The sequence below is a fragment of the Tachyglossus aculeatus genome, chromosome 6 (genome assembly GCF_015852505.1).
Source record: "Tachyglossus aculeatus isolate mTacAcu1 chromosome 6, mTacAcu1.pri, whole genome shotgun sequence".
NCBI lineage: Eukaryota > Metazoa > Chordata > Mammalia > Monotremata > Tachyglossidae > Tachyglossus > Tachyglossus aculeatus.
Window position 1 is genome coordinate 44,602,574 of NC_052071.1, and position 15,878 is coordinate 44,618,451.

The 15,878-nt window shown below is 43.8% G+C and overlaps 1 protein-coding gene across 1 annotated transcript; it reads right to left on the minus strand.

Annotated features, from left to right (window-relative positions):
- Window positions 1-1,042: 1,042 nt before the first annotated feature.
- On the minus strand, window positions 1,043-12,598 carry LOC119929468 (cis-aconitate decarboxylase-like). Its single transcript, XM_038747606.1, has 6 exons — window positions 12,578-12,598; window positions 12,076-12,130; window positions 7,599-7,786; window positions 4,902-4,994; window positions 4,585-4,790; window positions 1,043-1,964 (listed from the first exon to the last, which is right to left on the minus strand). The coding sequence occupies exons 1-6, from the start codon at window positions 12,596-12,598 to the stop codon at window positions 1,043-1,045; spliced, it is 1,485 nt and encodes a 494-aa protein (XP_038603534.1).
- Between the last annotated feature and the right edge of the window lie 3,280 nt (window positions 12,599-15,878).

Sequence of the window (15,878 nt, forward strand, 5' to 3'; positions counted from 1 at the left end):
GTGTGACCTTGGGCAAGCCACTTAACTTCTCTGTGTCTCAGTTACGTCATCTGTGAAATGGGGATTAAGACTGTGAGCCCCACGTGGGACAACCTGATCACCTTGTATCTACCCCAGCGCTTGGAACAGTGCTTGGCACATAGTAAGCGCTTAACAAATACAACAATTATTATTCTCATTATGATTACTTCATAAAGCCTTACAGAGCTGTCTCCCAAGTGACATGATTACAAATCAATAGGTGGATAAGTGTTTTATTCCAAGATGCCTTAGGGTGAAAATCAGGTGGGAGAGAAATCATTTGGTAAACGCACAGCAGAAACCTCTACCAGACAAGAAACTCCGTGCATTCTGTAATTTTCACTGTCAGAGAATCAAGTCATTAATCTTCAAACCTCTGCTGAAGAACCCTAAGTTCTCAGCTCTATTTAAAAGAAGTCTTAGCGCTTAGTATAGTGCTCTGCACACAGTAAGCGCTCAGTAAATATGATTGAATAGAGTCTTGAATCCTCCCTTTAGGAACAATCCCTAGAAGCTGCATGTCATAGTGGATACAGCACAGGCCTGGGCATCTGAGGCCTTGGGTTCTAATCCCAGCTCTGCCACTAGTCTGCTGTGTGACCTTGGGCAAGTCACTTCACTTCTCTGGGCCTCAGTTACCTCACCTGCAAAATGGGGATTGACACCGTGAGCCCCACATGGGACAGGGACTGTGTCCTGTCCAGTGCTTTTTACAGTGCCTGGCACATAGTAAGCACTTAACAAATACCATAATTATTATTATTATTCGATTTTGCAGCCCAGAAGGGGGATATTCTTCCAGGGAGAAGGAGGAGCCTTAGAGGACCGACAGAAGATCAGAGGGACCCAAAAGGAGCAGTTGCTAAGACTTAAGGGTTAGATAAAGTTAACTAGGAGTAGACCGATAGGTCATGAGTGGGGTATGCACCATATGTCTGAATCCATTACTTCCATATTTCCTGAATTCCATCATAGTAGGTGAGATCCTGCCCGCCTTGAAAAGTGCTGAACGAGAGGTAGCTCATTGTAGGGCCGAGGCTAGCCGAGAGCCGTCGGCGAGTGTCTCTATGTTTTCGACCATGGTGATGATGGCGTTCACCTTACTTTCAGGAAGCACATGGGAAGCATTGGCCCTGAACTTTTGGAGGAGGGATTCCTTGCTCAGGGGTTTCCTCCAGTGTCCGTAAAAGGTGTCGCACCTGCCCGTCAGGATGTCCCCATTCTCCAGGTGCAACACCACCTCCCCGTACATCTTGTCAAAATTGGCCGGGTTGTCCTCCGGGTGCTCCACGGCCACTTTGGCGAGCAGTTTGGTCAAGTCGGGCCGGACGATGTTCTCCAAGCTGAAAGAGCTGACGTCCACCTGGCCGTCCAAGAGGGCAGCACAGGCATTGAACTGGAAGGAATGCCGGGCCTGGTGCTCCGACTCCGGGAAGGCCCTATTGATGTATTTGGATTCCGGGATCCTCAGGATGATAGCCTGGATCGCAGCTGGGGAGAAGGAGCCAGCATAGAGGATGGAGAGGTTGCGGGCGGACAAGGCAGCGTCGACCACCCAGTGCATGCCGAGATGAGCGGGGAAGCGCTTGAAGGCGATATCCTGCTTCTCTAAAAGAAACTCTTGATCCCTTCCTGGGAGAGGGAGAGGCATGGGGTGGTAATCCCCGTAGAAGGCGCTGACCCCCGAGCAGCCGCCGACGTCATCCAAGATGAGTGGATTGGCCTCCATGTCCTGGGCCGCGAGAAGCGCCGCTTCAAACCCAAAACGGGCGGCGTTGCCGATGTGCAGGGGTTTGGCTAAGGTGGCGGCATTCGCCATGGGCGCTCCGGCCAATGAGGCCGCCACGGCCAGGGCGTTGGCACACTGGTTTTTGTTCAGAGACAGCAACTTGGCTATGGCGGCGGCACTGCCCAGGGTCCCCACCACCGACGGGGGGTGGAATCTGAAAGGCAATTCACCAGAATCAATTGATCGATCGATCGACGGGATTTATTGAGGGCTCACTGGGTACAAAGCATGGTGCTGAGAACTTGGAAGAGTGCACTGCACAAGAGTCGGTAGACATGAGGCCTTCCCTCAAGGAGTTCACATTCTAGTGGGGAAGACAGACTTATTTTTAGTGGTATTTGTTAAGCACTCACTATGTGCCAGGCACTGTTCTAAGTAATCAAGTAATCAGGTTGGACCCAATCCCTGCCCCACACGAGGCTCACAGTCTTAATCCCTGTTTTACAGATAAGGTAACTGAATCACAAGTAACGAAGTGACTTGCCCAAGGTCACACAGCAGACAAGTGGTGGAGCCAGGACTAGAAATCACATCCATCTGATTCCCAGGCCCATGTTCTATCCACTAGGCCATGCTGCTTCTCTATGTTAAAATAAATTGCAGGTAGGGGAGGCAAACAAGTATAAGCATATGTACACAAGTACTCTAAGGAGGGTGAGTATCATGTTGCTTAGGAGGTACAGACTCAAGCGCTTAGTACAGAGCTTTGCACACAGTAAGTGCTCAATAAATACGATTGAATGAATGAATGAAGTGCATAGGCAGCGTGGCTCAGTGGAAAGAGCACGGGTTTTGGAGTCAGGGGTCATGGGTTTGAATCCTGGCTCTGCCAATTGTCAGCTGTGTAACTTTGGACAAGTCACTTAACTTCTTTGTGCCTCAGATCCCTCATCTGTAAAATGGGGATTAAGACTGTGAGCCCCCGGTGGGACAACCTGATCTCCTTGTAACCTCCCCAGCGCTTAGAGACTGTGAGCCCACTGTTGGGTAGGGACTGTCTCTATATGTTGCCAACTTGTACTTCCCAAGCGCTTAGTACAGTGCTCTACACACAGTAAAGGCTCAATAAATATGATTGATTGATTGATTGCTTTGCACATAGTAAGCACTTAATAAATGCCACCATTATTATTATTATTATTATTATTATTATTATTATTGGCAACATAGAAAAGGTGACATAGAAGGGAAGCCGAATAGGGTTGGAAGATCGGAAGTTAGTCAGGAAGACTTCCTGAAGCAGTACTGATTTTAAGAGGGCTTCGAATATGGGGAGAGTGATGGACGGTCGACTGTGAAAAGGGAGGGCTTTCCAGGCTCCGCTTAATAAATGCCATCATCATCATCATCCAGGCAGGAGGAAGGATGTGAGCTAGGCGTTGAAGGAAAGAGAGACAAGATTGAGTCACAGCAGGGCATTAGCTCTGTCTCACTGCTTAGTGTTTAGAAACGAATCTCCACCAACCTTCTAGACAAGCTTCCTGCAAAGCAAAAAACATCCCTTTTCAATCCAAAATAATCTCATTACCCAATGCCGGGAAGGTCAGAATATCAGTCTCACTGAGTTAGGAATGTATTCAGGAAGCAACTTCATGCCATCAGTAACAAGAGTCTAAAGTGACGGTTGAAAATGGAATTCTCACAGGCATGGAGAGAAAAGCTAAACTTGACCTTGGTAAGAATAGCAAATTACATGGATGAAGGGTGAATCATCTCTCTCTGCCTAAATAAAATCCAGTGCTTGTTTCTTCTAACCTATTAGAAGTAGTAATAGTGGTATTTATTGAGCTCCCGTGGTTGCAATGGACTGTACGAAGGGTCAGTAACTCTTCAACAAGTTCTGTTCTCGCCATGTCTCCAGGGCCATAAATGAAATTATAGTGGGACAATTGAAAATCAGGCCATGAATCTAATGAAGCCTTCTTTCTCTTCCGTTTGTTTTTGCTCTTCATGAAAGTTTCTCATTGAGTGGGATCTCTAAAATAGGCACATACTCATATTCTTTGCCTTGTGGAGATGGTGGAAGAGTGGGAGGGAAAGGGGTGAGTAGAAGAGGGAAGGGGATACACCGATTAAAGTGAAACAAAGTTTAGAGGGCAAAAGACTTTCTTGCCATGAGTGATGTCTGCTAAAGATATAAAGATGTAAAGATGGGTCAGACTTCATTAAGGGGTCTTGAGTTGGAAATTCAATATTGTATATTTGTCTTCCTTCTCTCCAAAGTGAATACTTTCTGAGCTAAATGGAGAGACCTGGTAAGGAACTATCTTTACCAATGTAAAATTTGGTTGCCTAGAAAAGAAAAATGATAGCTAGTTGCAGAGATTATCTTGCTAATATTCTCCGCGTACCAAGTCCTGTAATGAGCAGCCACTCAGAGAGCACAGTGGTGTAGGCCTATTGCTAATTTTTAAAAATTGTATTTGTTAAGTGCTTACTCTGTGGCAGGCACTGTACTAAGTGCTGGGGTAGATACAAGCCGATCAGGGTGGACACTGTCCGTGTCCCACCTGGGGCTCACAGTCTTAATCACATTTAATGGATGCGGAGACAGAGGGAAAGAGAAATTAAGTGACTTCCCCAAGGTCACAGAGCAGACATGTGGTGGAGCTGGGATTAGAACCCAGATTCTTCTGACCCCCAGGCCCGAGCTCTACCCACTCGGCTTCTCAGTGCTGCTAAATGGATCAAGAAAAATACCCCCAGGCACGCAAGATTTCCTACTTGATGTTGACAATTCCCCTTCCCCCGATGGGAAGAATGGGGGGACTTACCTCTTGGGAATGTCGTGAGCCTCTCTGGAGAAATGCATGAGTCTCCCCTGGACCTCGATGCCCACGTTGAAGGCTAACAACAGGTCAAGGCCGTTGGGTTTGGAGCCAACAGGGAGCATCTGGGAAGCGGCCAAGAGTGCTGGTAGCACGGCTCCTGATGGGTGCGTGGCTGGGTGCCAAGTGTCATCGAAATCCATAGAATGAACCTGCCAGGAGGAGCAATGGAGAAGAGTGAGGAGGAGCTGACAGTTTTCCAGTACACCTACATCACGAGCGTGGTTTAGAAAGGTTTACGTGTTAGAGAAAAGGCTCCTTACCGCCACGCCATTGGTGAATGCAGCCAGTGTTGGAGAGAGCCTTAATCCCGTCCTTCCGAAGACCGAGCTCACGGCATTTGGAGAGTACATATTCTGGGAGGAGACGCGAGAAGACAGTTAGGAAGAGAAACATCACTCCTCTGTTCTATTTCTGCTCAGAGGTACGGATATTTCTGGCCGTTATTTTGTTCGAGAGGAAATGGAATCAGACTGGAGGAAACCTAGTTTGTAGCTGTTAAAATCCGAGCAACGGAGAGCCCTGGCTGGGGAAAAGGCCAAAAGGGAGTGCTGAAGATCAAGAAATGAGACTAATTTCCTTCTTGCCTTGACAGCCAGTGCTTGCCCTGTTGGTGAAGGTGGTGATGTTCTTTTTTCACCGATAATAATAATATTAATTATAATGATGGCATTTGTTAAGCGCTTACTATATGCGAAGCACTGTTTTAAGCGCTGGGGGGGATACAAGGTGATCAGGTTGTCCCACGTGGGGCTGACAGTCTTAATCCCCATTTTACAGATGAGGTCACTGAGGCCCAGAGAAGTGAAGTGACTTGCCTAAAGTCACACAGCTGATAAGTGGCAGAGATGGCATTAGAACCCATGACCTCCGGCTCCCAAGCCCGGTCTCTTTCCACTGAGCCATTAGATGCAGAATCAGGGAGAACATCACGAGTCAAATCTGCCTGGCCAGTGGAATGAGCAGCAGGCTGATCATCAGAATTAAAGCACCTTGGTGCAGGTTGTTTTTTGTTTCTTTTTATGGTATGTGCCAGATGCTGTTCTAAGCGCTGGGTAGGTAATAAAAATAATAACAGTAATAATGATGGCGTTTATTAAGCACTTTCTATGTGCAAAGCACTGTTCTAAGCGCTGGGGAGGTTACAAGGTGATCAGCTGGTCACGAGGGGCTCACAGTCTTAATACCCATTTTACAGACGAGGGAACTGAAGCACAGAGACGTTAAATGCCTTCCCCACGGTCACACAGTGGACAAGTAGCGGAGTCAGAATTAGAACACAGGTCCTTCTGATGCCCAGGCTCTGTCCACTAGGCCATGCTGCTTCTCATGTTGCTGCCTGATTTGTCCTTAATGCAACTGCAACGGTTTTAGCACTGATCAGATATATAGATATATATTTGTATATATTCATTCATTCAATTGTATTTATTGAGTGCTTACTGTGTGCAGAGCACTGTACTAAGCGCTTGGGAAGTACAAGTTGGCAACATATAGAGACGGTCCCTACCCAACAGTGGGCTCACAGTCTAGAAGGGGGAGACAGAGGACAAAACATATTAACAAATAAAATATATAGAATAAATATGTACAAATAAAATAAATAAAGTAATAAATACATACAAACATATATACATATATACAGGTGCTGTGGGGAGGGGAAGGAGGTAAGGCGGGAGGGATGGAGGGGGGAGGAGGGGGATGTATATCTGATCAGATATATAGATATAGCAGATATATAAATATATATTTGCATATATATCTGATCAGATATATAGATATACCTAACATTTATATACATATATATCTCACATATATTGTATTATATATGTGTGATAATTTATACCATATATATCAGTGGAAAGAACACGGGCTTGGGACTCAGAGGTTCTGGGTTCTAATCCCGATTCCACCGCTTGTCTGCTGTGTGACCTTGGGCAAGTCTTTTCACTTCTCTGTACCTCAGTGACCTCATCTGTACAATGGGGATTAAGACTGTGAGCCCCACGTGGGACAACCTGATCACCTTGTATCTACCCCAGCGCTTAGAACAGTGCTAGGCACATAGTAAGTGCTTAACAAATACCACCATTATATATACATATATATACATATATATATATATATATATATATATATATATATATATATACACAGCACACACATATATAGAGAAGCAGCATGGCTCAGTGGAAAGAGCCCTGACTTGGGAGTCAGAGGTCATGGGTTCTAATCCCATCTCCGCCAATTATCAGCTGTGTGACTTTGGGCAAGTCACTTAACTTCTCTGTGCCTCAGTTACCTCATCTGTAAAATGGGGATTAAGATTGTGAACCCCACATGGGACAACCTGATCACCTTGTATTTTCCCCAGTGCTTAGTACAGTGCTTTGCACATAGTAAGCACTTAACAAATACCAAAATTATTATATATATACAATAATATATATATTATTATATGGTATTCCTTAAGTGCTTACTATATGCCAGGTACTATATGCCAGGTACTATACTAAGTGCTGGGGTAGATGCAAGCTAATCAGGCTGGACACAGTCCATGTCCCACAAGGGGCTCACAGTCTTAACCCCCATTTTACAGAAAAGGTAACAAGGCCCAGAGAAGTGAAGTGACTTGCCCAAGATCACAACACAGACAAGTGGTAGAGCTGGAACTGGAACCCAGATCCTTCTGATTCCCAGGCCCGTGCTCTATCCATTGGGCCATGCTGCTTCTCATGTTGCTGCCTGATTTGTCCTTAATGAAGCAGCTTCTTAATAATCTAGGCCATTCCGCCCCTGCCTCTATGCTCAGCAAAGTGCTCGGGGATGCACAGTTGTTGTAGAACCCGGGAGGATGATGGATAGAGTTTTGTTCACTTCTCCCTGAAAACCACCCTCAACCGCCCATCCGTACCCAGCTCCTACAGCAAAATGGCATCTCCACGGGGCCCAGCCCCTACCTGGCAGTACTTCAGCGCAATGTCGAACACATGGGTGGAGCTGCCGAGGAGACCGACCCCAATGCTGTCCAAGATCATTCTCTTGCTCCGGAGGCGGACCGTGTCAGACAGGTGCTCCGGAAGGACTTCGTGGATAAAGGAGGCAAAGCTGTTGGTGACCGTCTCTTCCACGTTACCCCTCTCCAGCACTGAGGGGAAAGAGCGACTCTATGATTGGCTTCTCCACGTGGCTCAAAGGGGAGCATTGACGCTGACTCGGTTGGAGGCCCCGAAGGAAGAAAGAAAGCAGCGGGACGGGTAAGCGGAGTGGAAATCCCTCATTCATTCCTTCTTTCAATCGTATTTATTGAGCACTGACTGTGCGCAGGGCACTGCACTAAGCGCTTGGGAGAGAACACTACAACAATAAACAGACACACTCCCTGCCCAAAATGAACTTATAGTCTAGAGTGGGGGAGACAGACATTAATATTAATAAATTACAGGTTTGTACGTAAGTGCAAAGGGAGCAAGTCAGGGCGACGCAGAAGGGAGTGGGAGAAGAGGAAAGGGGGGCTTAGTCAGGGAAGGCCTCCTGGAGGAGATGGGCCTTCAATAAGGCTTTGAAGGGGGGGAGAATCATTGTCTGTTGGATTTTAGGAGGGAGGGTGTTCTAGGCCAGAGGCAGAATGTGGGTCAGGGGTCAGCAGATTTTACCTTTGATGTGAAGCTTGTCATGGTAATGACTTCATTCATTAATTCAACCATATTTATTGAACACTTACTGTGTGCAGATCACTGTAGTAAGTGCTGGGGAGAGTATAATACAGCTTTATGTGAAAATATTTCCTGCCCACAACACGCTTACTTCTCCTTGCGATGAGAAGCAGCCTGACCAAGTGGAAATAGCACAGCCCTGGGAGTCAGAGGACCTGGATTCTAATCCTAGCTCTTCTACTTGTCTCCTGTGTGACTTTGGGCAAGTCACTTCACTTCTCTGGGCCTCAGTTACCTCATCTGTAAAATGGGGATTAAGACTGTGAGCCCCTTGTGGGACAGGGACCGTGTCCAACCTGATTAGCTTGTATCTACTTCATCACTTAGTACAGAGTCTGACACATAGTAAGCCATTAACAAATACCACAGACAACTAAAAATACTTGTGGGGCTTGCAGCTAGGGGAAAGCAGGAAACAGAGTGTCCCAAAGAGGAAAAAGACCTGGAAAACCCCCTCTCCTTCACTTATTTATTCATATTAATATCTGTCTCCCCCTCCAGACTGTAAGCTCACTGTGGGCAAGGAACGTATCTGCTAATTCTGTTGTATTGTGCTCCCCCACGTGCTTAGTACAGTGCTCTGTGCATAGTAAGCACTCAATAAATATGATTGATTGACTGGTTTATTCCACCATAGACCTGAAGGTAGAAGTGCAAGCTGAAAGCTGGATAAACTGAAAGAAAATCCTTTGCCAGGAATACCTGGGTTAAAATCCACTTGGCAGCATGGCCAAGTGGTTAGAGCACAGGCCTTGAAAGAAGAAGACCTGAGTTCTAATCCCAGCTCCTCCATTTTTCTGTGTGGCCTTGGACAACTCACTTAACTTCTCTGTGCCTCAGTTACCTCATCTGTAAAATGGGGATTAAGACTATGAGCCCCATGTGAGACCTGGACTACATCCAACCTAATTAGTTTGTATCTACCCCAGCCCTTAGTTCAGTGCTTGGCACATAGTAAGTCCTTAACAAATACCATTTAAAAAAAAAAAAGTACTGTAGCAATATCTAAAGCCTAGCTTCACTTTAGGGATACTCCCAACTTAGTTTTAATGATGATCTCTTAGATTCAAATGGGAATATTATATTAGAAATTATAAATATTACAATTTGAATAGAATTGTACTCTTCCAAATGCTTAGTACAGTGTTCTACACTGAGTAAGCACTCAATAAATCCAACTGATGGAATAATAGAATTTCTGTTACCCAGAGAAAACCTGTTAATGATGCTAACATGACTATGAGTATCGTTCTTTACAGCAGCAGCTATTTTCCAATCCTGCTGTTCTGAGGCTAATACTCATATCTCAGCATATAAAGTCAAACACCCAGCCTTGACACTCACTCTGAGTGTTCTGTGTACAATGGCAGTTTTCAATATTTTATTTGAGCAAACTACCTAATTAGCTTTTCTTTACTTCAGTCCTTAATACAGTGCCTGGCACAAAGTAAGCCCTTAAAAAGAATCATTAAAAAAAACCCCAGCAAAAAACATAAGGACTATAGGCCAAATCTAGAGCTTAACTTCACTTTGGGGATACACCTAACTTGGTTTGAGATAATAATAATTATTATTATGGTATTTGTTAAGTGCTTACTATGTGCAAAACACTGTTCTAAGCACTGGGGTAGTTACAAGGTATTCAGGTTGTCCTACGTGGGGCTCACAGCCTTAATCCCCATTTTACAGATGAGGCAACTGAGGCTGAGAGAAGTTAAGTGGCTTGCCCAAGATCACACAACAAAGTGGTGGAGCTGGAATTAGAACCCACATCCTCTGACTCCCAAGCCCCTGCTCTTTCCACTAAGCCATGCTGCTTCTCTAGCCACGCTGCTTATAGCTCTTTGAAATTATAAAAGAGAAATCTAGAATCTCTGTTACCCAGAGAAAACCAGGAAAAGACACTAAAATAACCACGAGTGTCATTCTTTTCAACAGCAGTTATTTTCCAGCCCTGCTGCTCTGATGCCAGGACTAGTATCGCAGCACATTAAGTCAGATGCCCAGACTTGAAACTCACCCTGAATGTTCTGTGTACCATGGCAGTTTTCAAATAGCTTATTTGGGCAGAAACCTAATTTCTTCAAATGAAAATAAATGGAGTCTTTTGACTCCCAAATGTCATAACTGATGATTCAAGATTTGTTTATAAATGTGCACTTGCCTTACTTAGAATTCATCGGCTACTTAACGGTTATTTTCGTGACTCAGAGAACACGAATTGACAACAAGAAGGGAAGGTGCTGATGGAAAGGATCTTAGTCCCTGTGTCATGTCTCTTAGCAGAATGCAAATCACTTCGATGTTAGGTCTCACTATAGAGCAGTACAGAGTTCTTTGGAGGAAGGGTGATCTAAATGAACAGAAGTACACTGGTTTTAATGGGAAGGAAACCTAGGTTTGACAATGGAGGGGAGGGATGAGGAAAGATAATAAAATAATAATAATAATGATGGCATTTATTAAGCGCTTACTATGTGCAAAGCATTTTTCTAAGCGCTGGGGAGGTTACAAGGTGCTCAGATTGTCCCACGCGGGGGCTCACAGTCTTAATCCCCATTTTACAAATGAGGTAACTGAGGCCCAGAGAAGTTAAGTGACTTGCCCAAAGTCACACAGCTGACAAGTGGCGGAGCTGGGATTTGAACCCACGACCTCTGACTCCAAAGCCCGGGCTCTTTTCACTGAGTCACACTGCTTCTCAAGATGAGAAGATGAGTTTTAAGATTGTCCAGGACACATAAAGGCTCTAGAGGCAAGCTGGGGAGAGGAGGGAGAGAGAAATAGGGTTTATATAAGGGGAGCTGGTGATGGAAGAATAGGGAAAATGAAACTATATTCACAGAGTTGAGTAGTAGGAATTGGGAGTGTGAGTTGAGAGGCAGGATTGTCCACAGTATCTAAATCTTCCCCAGGTACCTCTGCTTGATTGCTTTGTGTATAATGCAATAATTATTACAAGGATAAAATCTAGACTATAAGTGTGTAACACTCAGTAAGAAGAAGCAATATCACCATTTCACCCAAATTAAAGATTAAAAGTTTAGATAGCACCTTCTGTCCCTCATGATATCACTACTTCCCAAGAAAATGTCCCTCAGTGTAATCAAAAGACCAAGGAAAATAATCATCCACAAAAGATTGAGCTTTTCCTCTTATACTCTTTGACTGCTAAATGGTAAATAAAAAAAGTCCTACTGACTCTAATTGACAAGAGCCAGGGGTGTTCAGTGAGTGAGCAAAAAATATGATGAGACAGTCTTATTCTTAGTTGACTGATGGGGAATCCATCCAACAAATAGGCAAGTAGCCTCTCTAATGTGAATGGAACTACCTTAGATGATTTATCCCATCAGTTCCTCCTTCCCAACTAACTCCTCATCCTGTACGCCTGATAGATTCCCGAAGAGCCTAAAATAGTTATATTCCTTCCAAAGTACTAGGTTTTCTCCCAGAGGATAAATTGGATTTGAATAGACTACAGGTGCTGATTTGTTATTAAATGCAGGTCCCAGATGAAGTAAAATGATCCAGTCCATGTATTGATAACTTAAAACTTCCATCTATGGATGTTAGAAAACTAAACATTGGAATGATGTTCTCAATTATCCCAGAAGTTTACAGTATTTGTAATTTGGCTTTATAGTCTCTCCTGTAAGCATCGTAAGAAAGAAATTATTGAGAGAGAAACCAAAGGGCGGGGTACTCAACAAGAACAAACCTTGAACTGCTGCCTTGTGCACTTGTCTGGAAGCTGAGAAGACCTTCTGCGACTGCTAGAGGAAGGAGAACAAAGTGTTGATACCATTTAGTTTGACCCCCTTGACTCTTCATTCTTTGCTAGTGAGAAGGTGTCCAGTTAAGAATGGAAAACCAGATATAGAGTCTCTATGCTCATATAAAAGAAAGTAAATAGTCAAACCCTTCCCTCAAAGGCATCAGACCAACAACTCAGCTCAAAATAAACAAAGGAGGAAAGGCACAGAAATGGTGTTTCACTTCAAATCTATTAGTGGAGCTCGATTGCTACATCACAGTGAAAACAGAGATGGTAGTGAAAATGTGAAGCACTCCGCATGTGCTGAAAAACATTTCATTCAGCTAACAGGCAAAACACCCAGGAGAAAAAAAGCAATTTTAAACAAGTCACCTTAGTAATCTGGAAAAAGCAAATTTAATTACAGAACTTACATGATTGCTGGAAATAAATGAACAGCATTTACCTGTAAAGTTGAGAAGACCATCTTGTTTACCTTCAAGTACTTTTTGTAAGGGGGAGGTTCTTTTGAGCAAATTGGTTCTTCTCTCGAAGTGATACTAGGATTGCTAGTTGGAAGTCTTTCTTGCCAGGGTTTATATATACCCTGACAAGCATATTTCCTTTTTCTCTTCTTTGGTGACATCAGCCATTAGATAGAGCCAAGATACGACATTCAGGTTGAGGAATCGGAGGGAAACCACCCCCAAACCAGGAAATGTAAATGTTGTGAAAAAAAAAAAAAGAGCCAGACGAAGGGAAAAATTGGCCAAGAAACCAAGGTATCCACGGTCCAGTGTGTGAATAAACAATCAACTCCTCCCACCCTGGGCTCTGAATATAAAATCTGAACTTATCAGGACATAACAGGGAGAAGAGAAACTACTCTGCTCCTGCTCTGCTAAAAGCATCGTTTAGAGCAAGCAACAAACAAGTAAGAGACTTTAGTCCATAGTGGGGTGTTAGATGACCACAACTTTGCACTATTTTCTTCACCTTATGAAGCTCTTTTTCCATAAACGTCTGGCTCCTTACTTAGCCACATCCATGGGATTCTTCTTATGCAGATTTTGAAAAATGGTTTGTGTTCTTTTTAATACTTCACTGCAGATCAATTAAGAGAGTTTTGGGGGCTTGTGCTGTTTAATTTGCTTCAACCTTTTGAGCAGAATTCTTAAAGTTCATAGTATTTTATTCATTTGGCAACAGTTGTCTTGTAGCAAGAGAATGTGGGAGTGGAGATGCTTCTTAGCATTTTAGACTTCATTTCCTTGCTTAATTCCCTTGCAATCTAGCATGATCACTTTAAGTGGCTACAAAGTGTGTCAGTCCTTCCACCTCACCTATGTTGGATAAAGGGGTGGTATCAATTACCATATTGCTCACTTTCCAAATCAGCTGCATTGAGGACTTCCCAAGAGGAGTAAGATTCTACATTTAAAGTTGGTCTTTTTTTCTTTTTTTTTTTTGGTGGTATTTGTTAAGCTATTACTATGTACTAAGGTCTGGGGTAGATACAAGCTAATCAGTTGGACATAAGTATCACAGTTGTAATCCCCTACAATGGTTGAGGAACTGAGGCACAGAGAAGTTGAGTGACTCTTTCTGATATTTATTAAGTTTCTACTATGTGCCAGGCACTGTGATAAATGCTGGGGTAGACACAAGCTGATCAGGTTGGACACAGTCCTAGTCATACTGGGGCTCACAGTCTTAACTTCAGCTACCTCAGGTACCTCAGCTACCTCATCTGTAAAATGGGGATTAAGGCGCAGAGAAGTTAAGTGACCTGTCCAAGGTCACACAGCAGCTGGGATTAGAACACAGGTCCGTTTGACTCTCAGGCCCTTGCTCTATCCTCTATGCCTCACTGCTTTTCAGTACTGTTATAGTTATTGTCATTGTGATCATTGAATGCTAGTGGTATCCCAAAGGGCACCATCAAAGTGTCATAGGTGACATCCACCCTATCAGGAAATGGGGACATGAGATATCAAAGTGAAATGCCATTGGTACTATACCCTCAACAACATTTTGAACTCTGACTGTCCTAATAGCCGAGCCCAGAAAATTTTAATTAAAATTCAGATAGTCTCAGGAAGTTAAATTTCCTCTGGGTGAGATGAAAATGGCATCTTCTGGGGACTAGTAAATTAATCAATTAGCACACTTGGCTTTTTCTGGGTATTCTGTAAAATGTAAGCTTTTGTCTTAATGCTCCTTCAGGGCAGGGGCCATCTTTTCCACTAATATTGCAGATTTCCAAGCACCTAACACATGCAGAAACTCAATAAATACTGATGGTGAGTAAAATGATGGGCAGTTTATACCAGAATCTCTAGTCTGCAAAAAACAAGATGGTAAATGATGCTTTTAAAAAGAAGTAAAGGAATGTGCCTAGATGAGTTGGAGCTCAGCCTTCTAATGAGTCACTCCTCATATAAATCAATCAATCAATCAGTGGTGTTTATTGAACACATTCTATGTGCTGAGCACTGTGCTAAATGCCTAGGAGAGTAAAATGCAATGGTAGGTAATCACATTCCCTAAGCACAAGGAGCTTACAGCCTAGATGTGCAACAGACATTAAAATAAATTGCAGATATGTTCACTAGTGCTGTGAAGCTGAGGATGGAGTGAATATCAAGTGTGCCGAAGGTACAGATTCATATATATAGGCAATGTGAAGGGGGACTATTAGCAAATGAATCTACCAAGATCTACTTTTGCTTTGTCGTTTATAATGCAGTGTTGGTTTAGCTAGATCAGTTAAACAATGATTTTCTGGGTCATGGCTTTCATTAAGTGCTCCTAGACAAGGATTCTGCAAAGCCCTGGGATAGTCATTAGCAAATCTGATCAGACGTAGGCTGTTGTTATATTGTACGCTCCCAAGCGCTAACAGGGCCAACAGTCTAAGAGGGAATACATGTGCTTATTTCCCATTTTACAGATGAGGAAACTGAGGCCCCAGAGAAGTTAATAGACTTGCCCAAGTTCCCTCAGGACACACTTTTTTATGGTATTTGTTAAGCGTATACTGTTCTAAGTGCTGGTCACTATGCCTCTTATTTTAAACTAGGTGAAGCTAGGTGGGGGCTTTTCCTGAGAACTGCTGTCATCTAGCAGAGGCCCCTGATAAGAGCTGAAATTTTTGCTTTGTTTTGCTTCAATGGCATTGTTAAGTGCTTACTATGTGCCAGGCACTGCACTAAGTGATGGGATAGATACAAGCTAATCAGATTGGACGTAGTCAATGTCCCACATGGGGCTCACAGTTTTACTCCCCCATTTTACAGATGAGGGAACTGAGGCACAGAGAAGTTAAGTGAGTTGTCCAAGGACACACAGCAGGCAAGTGGTGGAACCGGGATAAGAACCCAGGTCCTTCTGACTCCCGAGCCCATGCTCTAATAATAATAATGATAATGATGGTATTTGTTAAGTGCTTACTATGTGCCAAGCTCTGTTCTAAGCACTGGAATTCCAGGCTCCCTAGTCTGCAGGTATCACTGGTCAGACACTTCCAGCAGAGATTGAATTCAGAAAATAAATGAGGTATGGGATTGGAGACAGCCAGTTTTCCAGTTGGCAGGAAGGAATAAAAGGAAGGAATAAAATGTCACAAAGTGAACAGCCAGAATCCCCAGAATACATGAAGCCAAACTGGTTTCCCTGAAATACTTGGGATTTGGGATGACGCGGCCACTCAGGTCCAGATCACCCTGGACACAACTTTTTTCCTTCCCTCTTCCATCCCGCCAAGA

What these genes read in the sequence shown, in the direction of transcription:
- LOC119929468 (XM_038747606.1), bottom strand. Translation starts at nt 12,598, where the DNA reads ATGGTCTTCTCAACTTTACAG. An exon ending in TTGCGCTGAAGTACTGCCAG is followed by an intron (nt 4,995 to 7,598) that starts GTAGGGGCTGGG and finishes GTCTCCTCCCAG; the next exon opens with AATATGTACTCTCCAAATGC. An exon ending in GCTCACGACATTCCCAAGAG is followed by an intron (nt 1,965 to 4,584) that starts GTAAGTCCCCCC and finishes ATTGCCTTTCAG; the next exon opens with ATTCCACCCCCCGTCGGTGG.